The sequence below is a fragment of the Heteronotia binoei genome, chromosome 9 (genome assembly GCF_032191835.1).
Source record: "Heteronotia binoei isolate CCM8104 ecotype False Entrance Well chromosome 9, APGP_CSIRO_Hbin_v1, whole genome shotgun sequence".
Taxonomy (NCBI): Eukaryota; Metazoa; Chordata; class Lepidosauria; order Squamata; family Gekkonidae; genus Heteronotia; species Heteronotia binoei.
In genome coordinates this window covers 95725774-95744684 of record NC_083231.1, presented here as the reverse complement: position 1 = coordinate 95744684, position 18911 = coordinate 95725774, and the positions used below count along the sequence as shown (strand labels likewise).

Below are 18911 nucleotides of genomic sequence, written 5' to 3'. Positions count from 1 at the left end.
TCTGAAGCAGGCATCACAGACACAGGAATTGAGAAGAATCTGAAACTCAAAGCCAATTGTTATGAAAGATACAGGTGGAGACTCTGGGCCCAACCTGTTTACTCCATCATCTATAAAGATGCCTCTCTGTGAAAAAGGTCAGATTAGATTTTGAAAGAAGTAGAATGAGAAGCAGACAGACTCTGCTGTAAGTTTACTGAAGCACCTTAAGAATGAACAATCTCTTTTTGTCTCTGAGGATCTTGTGTGATATACTAGATTCGCTTCATGTTAGGAGATTTTATTTGCCTTTAACTCTATATTTGTATTGTAAATCGCATTTTACAACTTATTGTAAGATATCCCTTGAAAGGGAACTGACTCAAGTAAGCATGGAACAGCTTACCCCTTGGTTTGGTTTACGTTCCTACTAGCAGCATGGTTCTGGCTGGAAACAGAACAGAAAGGGCACTTCATGAAGACAGCCACATGTATGATGTGATTCACAAAAATTGGTTTTGGCCAGTTTCACCAAGCAGGATAAACCTATTACTTTTGGGGTTTAGGTTCCTCACTGTCCAAACCACATACACATCATTTCATGCCAGCAGCTTGTAGCCATGGAGATATATGCTTTCACTTCGTGTTCCCACAGCAGTAACCACACTTCCAGTATGTTAAGTTTTCAGTTTTCTCTGGCAAAAAAGATCCCACAGCTTCCTTGAGTGAATCATCCCGTTGCACATTTCATTTCTGGTTATTCAGTATGGAAATCTAGCAATCATTGAAGGAAGCTAAAAAGACCCAGGCTTCCAAATAATCTCTCTTTCACCAAATAGTTTTGACCCCTCCGCCCCAACATGCCACAGAATGCTTTTGTTCTCTACATGTAAAGTAGGGAGGAAACTCAGGCTGACTAAGGAGCATAGTCCATAATGATGGATGAGTGAGCTTAGTATAGACATACATTTACATAGTTTATTCCCTTTTTGTATGGATATCTGTTCTTTCTGCACTTGCTATCTCATGTTCAAGAGCCAAATGGAAAATGCTAAAAGCTCATGTGCACATATGCTTTACATCTGGCTGGTTAGACAGGCCATTATGTAGACTTCTATATACATTCAGAGTGCCTTATTACACATCATTTACAAAAGGACTCATTTCATGCTTGGTGCACGTGCATGCACACACACACAGACACACACACACAGATGATGCTTTAGTGATTATCTCTTGAGTGCTTTGCTCCCCCCCCACCATTATTTTGCTTAAAACAAGTAAAGGAAAGGTTCCCTGTGCAAGCACCAGTCATTTCCGACTCTGGGGTGATGATGCTTTCACCACGTTTTCACGGCACCAGTCATTTCCGACTCTGGGGTGGCTATGCTTTCACAACGTTTTCACAGCACCAGTCATTTCCGACTCTGGGGTGACGTTGCTTACACAACATTTTCATGGCAGACTTTTTACGGGGTGGTTTGCCATTGCCTTCCCCAGTCTTTTACACTTTCCCCCCAGCAAGCTGGGTACTCATTTTACCAACCTTGGGAGGATGGAAGGCTGAGTCAACCTTGGGCTGGCTACCTGAATTTAGCTTCTGCCAGAATCGAACTCAGGTCGTGAGCACAGAGTTCAGACCACAGTACTGCAGTACTGCTGCTTTACCACTCTACGCCATGAGGCCACTTAAAACAAACCAAAGACCAAAACAAATCCTATTGCATGCTTGCTGAAACCTAGTATACTCAGAGTCTTGATAGGTTCTCATCACTTTAACCAAATCTACAATCCATTATAGCCTCCACCTGCTTTCAAAATAAGTACAAAAGGAAGCCAAATGCATTTTGCATCATAAAGGACTGATGTACACTGCTGATTATGCAGGGCATGTCCCAAGTACGTATGCCACAGACAGTAACTTTGCTGTATCACAAAGGTAAATAGATATAATTACTCAATTAAATATTCTTCCTTTTCAGGAATCATCTTGGAAGTGATCCAACATGATTTAATCATCATATACTGATGCACAGAATGCAGCTTTTAAAAAAGAATAATCTCTAAACCTAATGCTCAGAATTTATGGGCCAGCAGTATACATCAAAAGGAAAATTATCTTCCTTGTTCATGTTTCTGGGAGTGGTGAGGTCCCCATGTTCTCTTTGGCTGCTCCCACACTGCTTCATGCCATGTCCACAGGTTCCACGGAAGTGGTTATTGGTGGATCATGTGATTAGGCAGCACTTGGCTAGGCAGCAAGTGACTGGAAGTTAGTGTCCAGTTAAGGATCCTTATTGTATGAGCTGCAGGTATGAAGATTCAACTGTGAAATAATATAACTGGAACCATAACTGCAGGAATTAACCTCTAGTGTGTAATCCTTTATATTCTGTGTACATATTGCTTCTCTGTTTTTTTTAATTCTTGCTTTTAGGGAAGGAAGTGTGGTCAGTGGTAGACTGTTTACATGCTGAGGATTCTGGTCCAATCCACATAGGTGATGTGAAAGACTGCTAAGGATCCTGGATAGCCACTGCCAATTAGAATAGAATGAAACTTAGAAACTCATCTAAAGGTTTCTTCTCTTCACTGGGCTGAAGTCATCCAACCTAGTCGGCTTGCTCAGGTAGAGCTATGTAAATTTTTGTGTGGGTCCCTATTGGAGAGAGTGAAGGTTGACCCTCCAGAGACATCCAAGCTCTATTGTATGTGCTCTTCATGTGTATTTTCTTTGCTGAGATTGCATGCCTTGATGTTCTCTCCCTTTACTTTTTTTTTTCTTGGGTGGGAAGTAGATGACTTCATCCCACTGAAGAAAAGAAATCTTCAGGTAAGTTCCAATGTTTTGTTCTCCTTCAGTGGTGGTGGTGGGGAAGAAATCCAAACTGGTTAGCTTTACCCAAGCTGTACTTCTGGGATGGGTCTATGGTTCCATCACCTGCTGCAATACCCTTAAGGGGGTCTGGAAGATCTTTCTCAAGATTCTCAAGGTTTTTTTAAAAAGTTTTGGCTTGAAGCAGAGCTCTAGCCTCCTACTTGAGTAGTAGGGCTATCCAAACAGGAGGGTCAGCCTATGATCTCTCCAATAGGGACCCCCACAAAAAGCTGCATAGCCCTACCTGAGCAAGCAGAGGCACGATCTAACCAGCTTGGGTGAGCCCCCCTAATGAAAGAGAAAGTAATTTTCAACATCTGATTTAGCGGTAGAAAGCAGAGTTACAAAACCCCTAAATTTTAAATTATACAGTTGATTCAGATTTTAGATTGGGTCATCACATGGATTTTAACTTGAAGATTATCCCTTTACAAACCCCTTTACTGCATTGATACACTGGCATTATATAATAACTTCTACTAAATTGTGATGTTCCATATACATAAGAAACAGGGAAGATGGTCCATGTGGAGGTAAACAAATGAACTCTTCTTCATGACAGCAGGCCAAATTTTAATGTGCTTTACAGCAGAGACTGTTGCTGAGGGCTAAATAAAGCCATTACAATAATTATTAAATGATTGTAAAGACTCCAACCAGAAGATGTTGTGTTCTTGGGAGGCATCATCTAGCAATGGCAGTTCTAAATTTTCAATTTGGGCGGGTTTTTTTTTTTTTTAAATCAGCTTTCTCCTCACTTTCTCCTCTCTTTCTCTGAAGGCAGCTAGCTTAATGACTATTCATTCTTTCATGTTAGGAGGAAAATACTAACTACAGAATAAGAGAGTGTGTGTACCAGCAAGATCATTAGTCTGAATAAATGTGACAGCCAAGTTCCACCAGAAACGCCACAGTTAGCGGTAAGCAGAAACTACAGCTTTGGGTGAAAAATACTGTAATTACAAAGTGGGGGGGAGCAAGGAAAGCTCCACAATTTTTATTCCCCAAGAAATCAATACCAGTTCTGACTGCTAATTTACACAGGAGTAGGGCTAGGTGAATGAAAGAGCTTATTGATCTTCCTGAGTGATATTACTGTAGTGAATAATGGACTTGTAAATGCAAACCAATATTTTCTGGGATATCTGTATTTATTTATACAGCTATGCCTACTTTATTCTGTGTGAGAAGAAGAGACTGCTTTTGTGAGTATCCTATAACTAGTTCAATCAAGATGGCATACAGAAATTCTGGACAATACACTTCCTTACACTCTTCACTGTATTCTATAAGGTTTCCCAGCAGCTTGGCCCAATACTACCCATAAGGTCATGTAGCTGGACAAGAATGTGGACCTGAGGACATTCTGACTACTGGGACACAATGGCCCTTCATATCACATGATTCCAAAGCATGGATCTAGACCAGGGCTGGCCAAACTGTGGCTTGAGAGCCACATGTGGCTCTTTCACACATATTGTGAGGCTCTTGAAGCCCCCACCACCCAGTCAGCTGGCTTGAAGAAGGCATTTCTCTCTTTAAATCACTTATCCAAGCCAAGCCAAGCCAAGCCAGCCAGTGTCTTGGAGAATGCATTTAAAGTCACTTTCTTTCCACCTCTCCCTCTCCCCTCCCTTCCCATCTATTTGCCTTCCTTCCTTCCTTCCAACATCTGACACTCATATCTTATGGCTCTAGGCCCATATATTTACATTGGTTTAATTGTACTGGCTTCCCTCAGAAGGAACTCTGGGAAATGAGAAGTTGGGTGTCTGTGTTCAAATCACATTCATATATTTCTGGTGTAGTGAAAGATTGCCATCTGGTTGGTGGAAAGCAACTACAATAGTCTAATACAGGTTAAAAGTGTGGGGTATGCACACCCTAAGAAAAACAATACATAGTTTCTGGTAGGGTATATGTGCCAGGCTGTAACTTTCCTATTCCCCATCAGGGGCAGTATTGGTGATTCTGGGACCCAGGGCAAAAGTCCAAGATGGGCCTCAGAGTCACTGCCACTTCAAATTGCCCCCCTCAGGTCACTCTTACAGGAACCAAGCAAGGGGTGGCCTTTACCATGTGCAAGGTGAGTGGGAGGGGCTGCTGCTGGAAGCCATCTGCCCAAGTCCAAAATAGGGAGGTTGGAAGCAGTGATGGCAGGAAAATTCTGCTCTTCTCCTCCTCCCCCAATTAAGGGGGGAGCATGGCTGGTCCCCTCTCCCAGTGCTAAGATCACCCTGTTTCCCATGAAAAAATGTACAGGGGGGCTGTGACTATGATCAAATCATGAAAGCTTTAATGCTATTAAAATGAATAATAGAAACATGCAATGTTGTGTACTCCCTGAGTGAAGCAACAATTCTGCTAACACAACGGTATAATGAAGATATAATGCTGCTTGATTGTGTTGGAAATATGTATCTGTTTTGTATGTCCTTTGCAATGTTCTAAAGTTCCAGTCATTATAGGGTTAACACTGTGACTAATTCCCTATTGTCTGCATGACCTGGGAAGAAGATAGTGACTGCTGTCAATCAAGGTCTAGAAGCAGGAAAACCTGTTTTCAAAGATTTCAGGTTTTCACGGCTGGTAACATCATTAGGGTTTGTAGAATCTTTCGGACTCAAGTGCCGTGTTTTACTGGAGAAAGTTTTCCTTCCAGACGTTTCATTCTCAGCTGCGGAGAACATCCTCAGTGGCGTTGCAGCCGGAGCAGGTGCTCTGACCTTCTTGGCTGCTGTGCCCACTCAATGCACAGCAGCCAAGAAGGTCAGAGCGCCTGCTCCGGCTGCAAAGCCACTGAGGATGTTCTCCGCAGCTGAGAACGAAACATCTGGAAGGAAAACTTTCTCCAGTAGAACACGGCACTTGAGCCCGAAAGATTCTACAAACCCTAAAACCTGTTTTGTCAGTTAGTCAGGTGACTTCCTTTGTTCAGGCAAAGAGTTCAAGAAGGAGGAGGAAGTGGTCTTCCATTAAGCACATGCTCTTCTAGTGTAAGCATGTAGTTCTATAGTGTTTGTTATTTTCACCTCTCACTACCCTTTCCCTGTAGAAATAAATATGTTTTTGCTTTTTCATGTTAAATGCCTCTCAATGATTATTTGATCCAGTGATCCATCGCACTGTTTGAGATAAAGAAACAGAATTTCAAACAGAATTCCCTAACAGATTGTGAGTCAGATAATTATAAGAAGCTTCTTTTCCTTACTCAGGAATTATTCCCACAGTTATATTTCAGTGTTTCTCCTGAGGGTTCCATAATTCTCTAAGTACACTTTGTCCTTACTTTACTGTGGAGCAAGCTATCCTCATTAAGTTCTATGCTACCACTCACATCAGCTCTCTAAGGTGACTTGTACATCTGTGATTGCTGTTCATACACATCCTCTTTAGAGTGACCATCTTTTCAGGAGGAGATGATCTAACTGTACAACTCATCTAACAGTGCCATCCTAAGCTCAGTTCTAAGCTCAATTAACTTCAATGGATTTAGAAAGGCACAACTCTGCTTAGGACCACCCTATGCACAAAATAGGTGTACCTTTCCATCACTGTGGAGCATCTTTTCTGAAACTTTCATATTTTGAAAAATGCTAACTTCAGCTTAACTTCCTCTACAAGCCAGTTATGGACACTAGGAGGTATTGTACTGTAGGGCTGAAAAGATGCCATGTTCCGACACCTACATCATCTTGAACTACAGTTTTATCTGGAAGAACCTGAAGTAATTGGAATGGATTTACATATACTAAAAGAGAGGCTAAAGGGGCGGGGGAGGAAGTATAATAAGCCTAGAGCCATAAAATATGCCAAATCATTTTTTTTTCAGTAGGAATGGCTCACAGAGCAAGATTATAAATATTACAGGCATATGCACCCCTCAAGTATAAAGACACTACTAAACAAGCTAAGAGGGTAAACATGCAAAGTATATTTTTATATCACAACTTCATTAGGACAGGGGATTTTTTTTTTTATCAAAGAGAGCAGAGAAGTACTCATACTAGCATATTACCCACTCTCCCAGAGAGGATGATGGCTTTACACTCACCCGTCGCTTTTGCCAATAAAAAGCAATATCCTATTTCCATAATAATGGCATACCTATAGGGCTTTTATTCTGGAGGAGCATAATTTTGTTTGAAATTTCTGTTTAAATTGCTTTAGTTATGCATATACACAGAGATGACACACAATGGTCGAAATATAATCTGGTAATAAAGTTCTGGGTTTTTTGCAAATTTATCATAATGGTTCATTCACACCACTGGAGTTACATGTACATTAGATTTTCTGCCTCCTGGACATGATATCAGAGAGTTAACTTTAGTATAGTTGTTTTCTTTTTTAATGCAGTATTAGGGAAAAAAAGTTTTGTTCTTTTATAGTCATAAAGTTTTCTTTTCTCCTCTGTAGTGATGACAGAGGTCATTGAATTGCAGGCATGCGAACTAGGTTTTTTAACTTTGACTGTCATGCAAAATGAAACAGTAGCAGAGAGGGCATAAGGAACCATTATGGAGCTGTTAGTCTTTGCAGTGCTTCATAAACCTGCACAATCTTTCTGACCAGAAACCATGGCAAAACAGAAAAAAAATAAATAGTATGCCTGCCCATAGACCCATAAGGCATTTTAAAACTATCAATTGTATACAGCCTAAGCTGATTTTTCAGGAAACCAAATACTTGCCAGCAGGAATACAGTATTTTGATCACAGAGTTTCCCTGAAAAATACACATGGAGGACAAAATACAAAGATAATTCCAGAAAGATATACATTTTGATGGAAACTGGTCTTTAGCCAATAAGGCTCGGCAAGTCCCCTATCCCTATAGGTAAGGAATCTATGGTGTTTTTGGTTTTATTATGTTTTACTTTGTCAGGCTCCTTGATCAGGTTCTCTGGACATATGGAACATAAATCTTCTAAATAAATCAATTTCTAAAAAGACTTTCTTGGGTGCCAAATGCATCATGCTGATATCTACTAATCCAAATGGCAGTTGGAGTACCAGCCTCCAGGTGGGATCTGGGGATCCCCTGGAACTACAGCTCATCTCCAGACTACAAAGATCAGTTGCCTGAGAGAAAATGGTTGCTTTGGAAGGTGGATGTGATGGATAGCAGGCATATGCATGCTAGGAGGCAGTGCATGTGAGTGACAACTAGTGGAACTCACTCTGACTGGTGACCTGCTTCTGTGTCAAAAGAGGGTGGCAGTTAGACAGCTGGAGAAAGCAGTTACAGAGTGGAAGGAGTTGGAGAGTGTCTGGAAAAGAGAGTGGTGGTCTTTGTAATGTCCTCTATTGTGTGTCAAGGGACACAAAGCAGAGTCTGATTCAGAGCCCGTGTGAGGGGGCTTTGAATAGTAGAGACTCTGGCAGAAGACTGTTCCCAGGCATTAAGAACAATCTCTGTATTTGTAAAATGAAGAATCACATATTGAGAAGGAAAACAGTTTCCTGTATTAAGCTTAATGCTCAAAGGGGGGAAAGACTGGAAGATCAGGCTTTGGTTTTGAGGTGGCAGTGAAAGGTCCTCAAATGGTATCAAAAGTCCAAGTTATTTATCTTAAAGGGAAGATAGTAATGATCTTGCCAGAGAAAGAGGTCTAGTGGGACAAAGCAGGGTACACTCAGGATTGTGTAATTAGAAAGTGAGAACTGGAAATCTAGAACAGATATAAAAAGAAAAACCTTTAACATCGACGATACCTTTAGTGAAAGTTAAACCAACTGAAGGGTAACACTGTATCCTGTGAAGTCATTAACCTCAGACATAGTTCTGTGTTGTTTTAACCATCTGGCTACATCCTCTAAATCCCAAATACCTCTGTAAATATCCCATTCCTTCCCTCCCAGTCTGTTTAAATAAATCAGAAAACACTTTAAATTGCTACCTGTGCCTATTGTGCCATTTTCTGAAAAGTAAATTTTGACACCTGAAGCAACGACAGGGTGATCGTTCCAAGGGAGTGCATAGTAGAGTGGACTCTGTGATATTGTACCTCACTGAGTTACCTGTCCTCCCGAGGCTCCATTCCCAAATCTTAAGCAGTTTCCCAGCACCCATGCCTCCCAGTTCCACACCAGTGGCCAGGGGTAACCTGACAACCCTAAATAGCAGACTGGGGAAAATAACTGGGCAAGAGAAGACAAGTCAGGTGGCAAAATCCTAATGAAGGATTTGATCTGCCTTTTTTGGCTTTTTTGGAAGAGTGCTCTGATTCAATACCAGCAGGACAGAAATCTGTAGTTTAAACATACTTTAAATGGTTTATAGAAGCACAGAACATGACCTGTTTCTGCCAAGTTTTCCAAATTGTTTAAATATAGGTCCCCCATCACCCTGCATTGCTGCAAAGCAGGGAAATCCCTTTGTATTCACTACACTACATGCTCACAGCAGTACTTCTATAATAGCTGAAGAATGCTGAAGATTTAATTTGTTTTGAGCTGGCAATATAATTTTTTTCCAAACCACGAATGTCAACGTAGCAGCATTAATGTACTTCCACTCACTCTGCATACACAGCCCATCTGTACAGTTCTTGGATTGCAAGACAAGACCCTCACAGTCTTTGCCACCGTTCTTTGGTGCTGGAGCCGTGCATTCCCTCCTGCGCCAGTGAGTACACTCTGTTCCACATGTAGACCACTTACTCCATGCTGTCCATCTCCCATCCACTGTTAGCAAGAAAACAAAACAAAATAAAGACATTGTAAGGGACTGTAAATAGAAACAATCACTCTTTTTAGATGTTTTTAGATGTCCATTCACTGTGCACAAAAAATACTGGAAGAAATTCTGTTTATTCAGATCGCCACCTGCCTGGAGGCTTAATGGAATGACATTTGCAAGGTGATATTTATCTTCATGCCACGAAAAGCTGTCCATTTCCACAAGGGTTTATTAAAGGGACAGGGCATATTTTTTTTCTCCTGGCTACCTGGAAACATTATTCAGAATATAGATTAAGCATCTCTTTGTGGTGAAAAGTGAGTCAAGTTGTAGCTGACTTATGGAGACCCTGTAGGGTTTTCAAGGCAAGATATGTTCAGAAGTGCTTTGCCATTGCCTACTTATGCCTAGTAACCTTGTCTTCCTTGGTGGTCTTCCACCCAAGTACTCACCAGGGGCCAACCCTGCTGAGAGTCTGCAATCTGATAAGATTGGGTAAGCCTGCACCATACTGGTCAGGTTGGCACCTATGCACTTCAGCTTACAATTATTTCAGACAAGTACACTAAAGGATTACTCTGCAGTTTAAGTCTGTGCCTAAACCATTTGGTGTGGAGCAGCCTAGATTTTTGGAGTGCAGTGCTGCACTACACCCTTAGGAAGATCTTTACATTTATTCAGCTCACCTTTAGATAATAAACTCTGTTCAGAGAGCTGCCAGTCTGCATAAAGTCAAACTGCTGACACCCAGAGCCCTGGAAACTCAGGATCTCCCTAGATATTGGTACTGTTGCATTTATTAAAAGATTGGAAAATCAAGCACTCAGTCCTCTGGGCAAAAAGTCTGTGCATGCATACATGCTTATATGGTGTATGAGAAGCAACCTTGAAATAAAATGTAGAATCAAAACCTTCATTAGGACAGCTGCATAGTTTAAATAGATTAGCCTGTGACTAGTCCAAAGTGACCAGTTCTATGGATTTAGTTTTTTAGTTCTACAGCAAAAAATACAGAAGTGACAGAGACCTCCCTATTTTCTGCTCTCAGTAGGGGAATTCATTCTGTATGAGGCATTGAACAAGTGTGCTGACCTTCCTGGATACATCAGAGCACCAAGAATTTTCCTGCTGCGTCCAAAGAATGCAATTTTGCTCACTCCATTTACAGAGAACAGGATGTACAGAAGCTCCACAGGACTTTAGAATAGGTGACTTACTGCTGATGTCATGCCACCCTGGAAACGTACAGATTTTATCACAGCCAGAATGTGTATGCTCTCCTGTGGTCTTCCATCCATTGCTTTCTCATGTCCTATATCTTGGAGCACCATGGTTCCGCCCTGCTCCAGTCTGCTCTTGGCTTAAGTAGCAATGCTTGGGATTTGGAACGAGCATGTCACTGGATGCTTTAAGGTGGCATACGGAAAGGCAGGAGAAGTCAATGCTCTGGCTGCAACACAGGTCACTTTGTACTAAGCTGGCACAGAGGAAGAATCTCATATTAGATTTCAATGGAGCCAAAGGCAACCTGGGCAGGATTGCAGCCAAACTATTTGAATCAAGTAGCTATGGCGTTTAAAAACATAAATATAAGAGAAAGTTGTTAACATGAATACTCTTATTTTTCCAGTGGAAAACAAAAAGGCCATTTCAACTCAGAACTTTTAAATACTTAAATCCAAAGCTATTTCTAGGGATTTCAACAGAGCCCAGGTTGAAACCACTAAGATTCTGAATTTTCTAAGGTTACATAAATTCTAAGGGTTCCAAAGCACTGAGATGAAAGAGCAAGCTTTGTGTAATAATAGGTATTTCTCCACTGCTGTTTGCACACCATTCTGCATATTATAAGGGACAACAGAGTTCATTCACTAGAAAGAAGAATGTCAGGTCAGAGAAATGCTGGATACTTGAAGAACACCTCATATACCATATTTTGTTGCTGGCCAGCACCTATCATTTTTATTGATTGATAAGTTGCTGTGCTTCTCTAATGTGATTGATTACATTATATTGTAAGATACCTTGATCATTTCTGAAGGTGACTGGAGGAAAAGAAAGAGATGGGATAGAACTACTTGCAAAATAAATGAATAAGAATACCTGGACACAGTGTGGTGCAAGTTGTTTTCTGGAAACTCTGGCCTTCACAGAAGGCACCACCATTGAGTGGAGTGGGGTTGGTACAAGTCCTTGTCCTCTTTTGGTGGCCTCTTCCACAGCGGTTGTTGCATACAGACCACTCGGTCCATGTTGACCATCCCCCATTGACTGAGAAGTGACAAAAGAAAAAAGTGGCTTAGAAACAGGGCAGAAAACACTTTCAATCCTGAGAATGAGACACACCATCACTATTTCCTGCACTGTTTGTTTTGAATAATCTATTTGAAAATTGTCCTGCTTGTCTCTTTATTACACCAGTTTCACACCTTCAAATATTTAGACAATCACTACAATTATCTAAACACTGTAGCTGAAGAAGCAGAAGCAGCAGAGTTAGTTTTTATACTCCTCTTTTCTTTACCCTAAGGATCTCAAAGATTACAATCTCTTTCCCTTCCTCTTCCCACAGCAGGCAACTTGTGAGGTAGGTGGGGCTGAGAGAGTTCTGAGAGAACTATAATTGGCCCAAGTTCACCCAGCTGGCTTCATGTGGAAGAGTCAGGAATCAAACCCAGTTGTACAGATCACAGTCCCCTCCTCTTAACCACTATAATCCTCTTAATCACTGTCTAAATACACAATGATGCTTTGCTAAAAGCTACTTCAACCTGTATTCTGTGCAGTTTTGCTCATGGTTCTCTGCAGGCTGCTGAAACTGCTCCTCCCCCCACACATTGTGCTCTGCATCTAGGGAGCTGATCTAGCTGATTTTAGACCTTCTTAACCAGGCTCAGCTACAGTACTTCTCTACTCAACACTGGCATGATTGATGAATTCTAATTAAATCAATCAACAAACACAAATGTACAGCACATGTCCTGCTCCCCAGCAAATACACAGTGTAGTCTTGAGAACACTTTTCTGGAAGTAAACCTGAATAGGATTCTCAGTAGGCCTGTATAGGCTTGCTCCCACAGCTACCTAACTATAATTCTATCTTCTATTGACAAATCTTATCAGTCAAATTCAGGGTTTTGGCAGGGTTTGTGACACGGCACTAAAAGGCAGCTTCATCCCATACAGACTCTCGAAAACATGTCTCTGAAGCACCAGCCATCCTTTCAAGAGGACTCACAAATATTGACAGCTGCATTACTACCTGGCCATATGACAGACACCCTTGCCAGTTATGCTAAGAATCCTGAAAGTTCCCTTGCTTTGCAAAGGTAATGGGAAGGAGACTGGAATACACAATCAGGAGAGCTGCCAGTCTCTCTTGGTTCTTTATCTTCCCGTATCTCTTTATTTCTAGAAGACATAACATCTAGGTGATTTTGCTCTCCTCTTGCTCCCCAGGTATGAAGGTCTGGGTACACACAGATGCATGAGCCCATGGGCACAAGCCTAATGGCCTTTGTCTTTGCTCTCAGTCTTGAGAGCTGCAGTCTTGAACTGGCAGGAAGATCAGTCAGGAGAGACAGAAAGACCTGCTGTGTATATAGAAAACTCCCAACCCACCTTTCTATTATTTTTCTTGTTGTATTTTCTCTTTTGTATTTTAAGCCGCTTTGGGTCCTCATGGGGGAGAAGAGTGGGATACAAATAATTAAATAAATAAACAAAAATAACAAAAATATATTTAGCAATTGTTCTCCCCTTTGCCATTCCCAATGGCTAGGCAGCCATCAGGATTTTGAGTATGGTATGGAATGACCGAACTGCATCACCCGGGTCAAATGCTATGCAGACCAGAGACAAGAACCCAACTTATTGGGTGTCCCGCCCAGCCCGGGCAGGGACTGCGCGGAGGGGACCCCCCGGCGCCTGCCAGCCGCTCCAAGCCCCCGGCATCGCCCCAAGAGCCCTCCCCACCTCTCCAAGCCCCTGTGGAGGCCCCACCCCTCACCTCGACTGACGGGGCGAAAGCAGCCACCCGAGCGACGCCTCCCAGACGGCGAGCCCGGCTTCGAGTCCGTGAGGTCTGGCCGGGGCAAGACGCCGGAGAGCAAGAGGGAGAGCCATTCAGCTCGTCGCAGCACGAGACGCTCCCTTGCAGCACGCCGCTGAGGGCTGGGACGCCCGAGGCACGCCCAGTCAGCCCGGCCCCGACGCACCTCTCCTGGGCGTCTGGGGCTTTGAAGGGGGGAGGAGCCAGAGAGGGGCAGGTCCTGGGAGGGGGGAGGATGGGTCGGGAAGCATAAAAGGAGGGAGGGAGGAGGTCGCTGAGGAGAGCTGGCTGATGCGCAAAGAGGCTGCCTCGCGAGAGAGAGGGACAGGAGCCATAGCACAGCCAGGAGGGAACGGGGGCCTGCGGTGAAGTAACCCAGTGCCCACCCCCCTGTTTCTGAGACCTCCGGGGAATGCCCCAGAGTGCCCGGGTGGGGCAACGGCGACGCCGGGGGACCGGGAGGGGCACCAAAGACCTGACAACGTGGTGGAGAATGCGGGCACTCTCCCGAGCCTAGGACGACCACGCCCCCATATTCCGGCCCCGCCCGGGTGGCACTCAAGCCGAGTGGCGACCCCAACCATTGAGCCGGAGTCCAGCGAGTCGTCGACGGACGAGTCAAGTGAGGACTCCGTGATACATGTGGGGCGGACCGCCGCCATGGACACTAACCCCGCCCCCGTGGATTTGGCCCAGTTTGGGCAGTGGCTCGCAGACCACCAGGCGCAGCTCCTACGGGAGGTCACCCAGCAGCAGACGGCGGCCCAAGCCACCCTCGTGCGGGATCTTCACCAGGCGCTCCTCGCCCGCCCGGAGCCGGCGGGGCCAACACCATTCGGCGCCGGGAGGAGCCCCTGGCCCCCTCTAACGAAGCTGGGGGCGGAGGACGATGTCGAGGCATACCTGGAAGCGTTTGAGCGAGTGGCTGAGGCCGCTCATTGGCCCAGAGAGCAGTGGGCCTTTATTTTGGGACCCTACTTGACCGGGGAGGCCCAAGCTGCCATGAAGGCCCTGGAGCGGGCTCAGGCGGCGGACTATACAGCGCTCAAGGCAGCCATCCTGGACCGCCTGGAGATCACGCCTGAGGCCCACCGCCAGAAGCTGCGTTCCTGGCTGCCTACGGGGGAGACGCGACCACGCTCAGCAATAGCGACCCTCAAGGATGCCGCCACCCGGTGGCTCAACCCCACCACCAGCGACGGGCGGCGCATCGTGGAGCTGGTGGTAGTGGAGCAGCTGCTGCAGGTGCTGCCGCCGCGTACCCGCCATTGGGTGGCCTGCTGGAAGCCAACCCGTCTCAGCGAGGTCCAGGAGCTGTGGGAGAACTTTCAGGCCGCCGACCACCGCGGCCTGCCCTTCCGCGCAGAGGGCGGCAAGCCAGGGAAGGGCTTGCCCCCACCCGGCGGACGGGCCGCCCCAGGGGCGACACCCGGGAGGGCACCCGGGACCGGAGACCGGGGGGGCCGGGCGCGGACGCCGCCGGCCCGTGCCACGCCGGGGTGGTGGAGGCCCGGAGCACGCCCGGCGCTACCCGGACTTGGTCTACGCCCCGGAGGCCACGAGGGGGAGAAGGAGGGGCACCCGCCGCCGGAGGCCCGCCGTCCAGCAGGAGACATAGGGCCCTGCTTCACCTGTGGCCAGTGGGGCCATCTCAAACGCGAGTGCCCCCTGATGGAGTGCGACGTGAGCTGGGAAGAGTCCTGGCAGACGGCTGAGGCGGGGGCTCGCCCCCCCCCTGGACGATCCCGGTGTCCTTGGGAGGGCGGCAACTGCAGGCCATGGTCGACAACGGCAGCTCGCTGTCTATGATACGAGCCCACTTGGTGCCCGCCCCGCTGCCTGTCATCCGCACCGCCGCCATCCGGTGCGTCCATGGGCACATCGAAAGAAGCCCGGTGGTGTCCATCCCACTGAAATACTTAGGCCGCTACTGGAGCGTGCCGGTCGCCAAAGTAAGCAGCCTGCCCTACCCAATACTGCTCGGGCGGGACGCTCCGCGTTTTGGCGACGTAGTGGAAGCAGCCAACCCCGGCCGACCAGGCCAGCCTGCCGGGGCCGGTTATGATGACGCCGCCCCCGCTGGGGAGACAGAGGACAGCGACCCCGGGGAGGGCCCGTCCAACGCAGAACGTCCCGTGGCGGGTGGCCGAGAGGCGTGGCCGGCGGACCCGCAGTTCGTGGAGGCTCAGGCCGAAGACGAAGAATTGGAGGCGCTGCGGCGGCACGAAGCAGTCCGAGACGGGGTGGTTGTAGACGAGCGCCGGAGCCGGCGCCTCCCTCGAATCATCCGGGAAGAGGGCGTGTGGTTCAGAGAGGTAAAAGGGCGGCTGGGCCCCGGGAAGCAGCTGTTGGTCCCTCACAGGTACCGGCCCGAGGTCCTGAAGGGCGCCCACGACCACCAATGGGCGGGCCACCAGGGGGTGAAGAGTACTCTGACCCGGGTGCTAGCCAACTTCTTCTGGCCTTCCGTAGCCCGGGAGGTCCAGGCCTACTGTCGCTCCTGCGGTATCTGCCAACGCCTCGCGTCTAGGGCCGAGCCGCAAGCCCCCCTAGCCCCCTTGCCCCTAGTGGGGGTCCCGTTCGAACGAGTGGCTATGGACTTTGTCGGGCCCCTACCCCGCACCCCTCGTGGGGCCCGCTACATCCTGGTCCTCATGGACTACGCCACCCGGTACCCGGAGGCTATCCCCCTGCCCACCATGAAGAGCGCGGGCGTGGCCAGGGCCTTGATGCACTATTTCGCGCATGTGGGGTTGCCCCGGGAGATACTCACAGACCGAGGCACACCCTTCACGGCGAGCCTCATGCGGCAGGTGTGCCAGGCGCTGCACATCAAGCAGCTCTTCACCTCCGTCCACCACCCCCAGACTGACGGGCTGGTGGAGCGGATGAACCAGACCCTGAAGGCCATGCTGAGGAAGACAGCATATGACCACCCCACTGCCTGGGACCTCTATGTGGACCCGCTGGTCTTTGCCATCCGAGAGACGCCCCAGGCATCCCTGGGGTATTCCCCGTTCGAGCTGCTGTACGGGCGGCAACCCCGGGGCATCCTGGGCCTGCTCGGAGAGCAGTGGGTGCAAGGCAGAGCAGTGCCGGAAGAGGCCCCGGAGGAGTACGTCAGGCAGCTGCAGGGACGCCTAGAAGACGTGCGGCGGGAGGCCCGGGAGAACCTCGCACAGGCCCAGGAGGTCCAGAAGAGGCGTTATGACAAGGGCGCTAGGGCCCGCGGGTTCCAGGTGGGAGACGATGTCCTGGTCCACAGGGGAGCGATGGGCCAGAGCCAGGGGGATCCGTGGCGGGGACCCTCCCAAATCACCTGAGTCCTGGGTCCCCTGACGTACGAGGTCCAGTGCGGGCCTCGTGCTCGCCAAAGGAAGACCCTCCATGTGAACAGCCTAAAGGCCTGGGTGCGGCGGGAGGCGCGGCCGGAGCAGGGGCTCGTGGCCGAAGATCCGGGTGAGCTCCCGGACGGAACCCTGCCCTGGACGACCGCGGGGGGCGCCGGGGGAGGCCCGGTGTTGGACGCCGCTCTCACCCCCAGCCAGCGACAGGAGCTGCAGAAGGTCCTGGCCGAGTGCCCGACGGTATTCTCCGACCAGCCGGGCCTGACCACCCTGGTCAAGCACCGGGTAGTAACCCCTGCAGGCCAGGTGGCACGCGCCCGGTGGAGGCCCGTCCCACAGAAGCGCTGGGACGTGATCGCCCGGGAGGTAAGGGAGATGCTGCGCCTCGACGTCATCGAACCGTCACAGAGTGAGTGGCGCAGCCCGGTGGTCCTGGTGCCAAAGCCCGACGGCAGCGTGCGCTTCTGTGTGGACTATCGGGAAGTGAACAAACTGGCCAAATTCGATGCCTACCCGATGCCGCGGGCCGATATCCTAATCGACCAGCTGGGGGAGGCCCGGTACCTCTCCGCCCTGGACCTCACCAAGGGCTATTGGCAGGTGCCCATGCACCCGGCCGACAGAGAAAAGACTGCTTTCGCCACCCCACAAGGCTTGTTCCAATTCAAGCGCATGCCCTTTGGCTTGAATGGGGCTGCGGCCACATTCCAGCGGCTGGTGGACAAGGCCCTAGCCCAATGCGAGGGTTTCGCTCGGGCCTATATCGACGACATCGTGGTGTGCAGTCCCACCTGGGAGGCCCACCTGCTCCACCTCCGCCAGGTACTCCACGCCCTGCAGGCCGCCGGGCTCCACGCTAACCCGCGGAAAAGCCGCCTCGGCTTCCAGGAGCTAAAATATCTAGGGTTCCTGGTAGGGAAAGGCCAACTCCGACCCCTGCCAGAGAAGGTCGTCACCCTGGAGCAGCAGCCCCGCCCGCGCACCAAGAAGCAGCTACGGCGCTTCTTGGGATTCGCGGGCTATTACAGCAAATTTATCCCCAACTTTGCGGCAGTGGCCACCCCGTTGACGGACTGCCTGCGGAAGGCGTGCCCGAACGTCCTCCAGTGGGGGCCAGCCCAAGACGCAGCGTTTGAGGCACTGCGTACGAGCCTCTCCCGAGACCCCGTGCTGAGAAACCCGGACTTCTCCCAGCCCTTTGTGTTGCACACAGATGCTTCGGGGACCGGTATCGGGGCAGCCCTGCTCCAGGGGGGCCCTGGGGACGAACGCCCGGTCCTATTCATCAGCCGCAAGCTCCTGCCCGCCGAGCGGGCGTACTCCACCGTAGAAAAGGAGGCCCTGGCGGTCAAGTGGGCCGTCGGGGCATTGAAATTCTACCTCACCAACAACCCTTTCCGGTTGGTGGTGGACCACGCCCCCCTGCTGTGGATGTCGAGGATGAAGGACTCCAATGACCGAGTCCTTCGCTGGTATATGTCTCTTCTCCCCTTTTCTTTCACAGTGCACCATCAAGCCGGGGCCGACCACCGCGTGGCCGACTACCTCTCCCGGGTCTTCGAGGAGGAAGCGGAGAAGCAAGGGACACGGGGGGGGGTGTGTCCCGCCCAGCCCGGGCAGGGACTGCGCGGAGGGGACCCCCCGGCGCCTGCCAGCCGCTCCAAGCCCCCGACATCGCCCCAAGAGCCCTCCCCACCTCTCCAAGCCCCTGTGGAGGCCCCACCCCTCACCTCGACTGACGGGGCGAAAGCAGCCACCCGAGCGACGCCTCCCAGACGGCGAGCCCGGCTTCGAGTCCGTGAGGTCTGGCCGGGGCAAGACGCCGGAGAGCAAGAGGGAGAGCCATTCAGCTCGTCGCAGCACGAGACGCTCCCTTGCAGCACGCCGCTGAGGGCTGGGACGCCCGAGGCACGCCCAGTCAGCCCGGCCCCGACGCACCTCTCCTGGGCGTCTGGGGCTTTGAAGGGGGGAG

General features: G+C 49.1%; 1 protein-coding gene across 2 annotated transcripts in view; it reads right to left on the bottom strand.

Annotated features, from left to right (window-relative positions):
- Positions 1-18911, bottom strand: part of UNC5C (unc-5 netrin receptor C) — a 493308-nt gene that overhangs the window by 81349 nt on the left and 393048 nt on the right. For both annotated transcript variants that reach the window (XM_060247042.1, XM_060247043.1), the window contains exons 6-7: positions 11645-11812; positions 9382-9546 (exon numbers count right to left, since the gene is read on the bottom strand). In XM_060247042.1, the coding sequence (XP_060103025.1) occupies positions 9382-9546; positions 11645-11812 (333 nt within the window). The remainder of the gene's footprint in view (positions 1-9381; positions 9547-11644; positions 11813-18911) is intronic.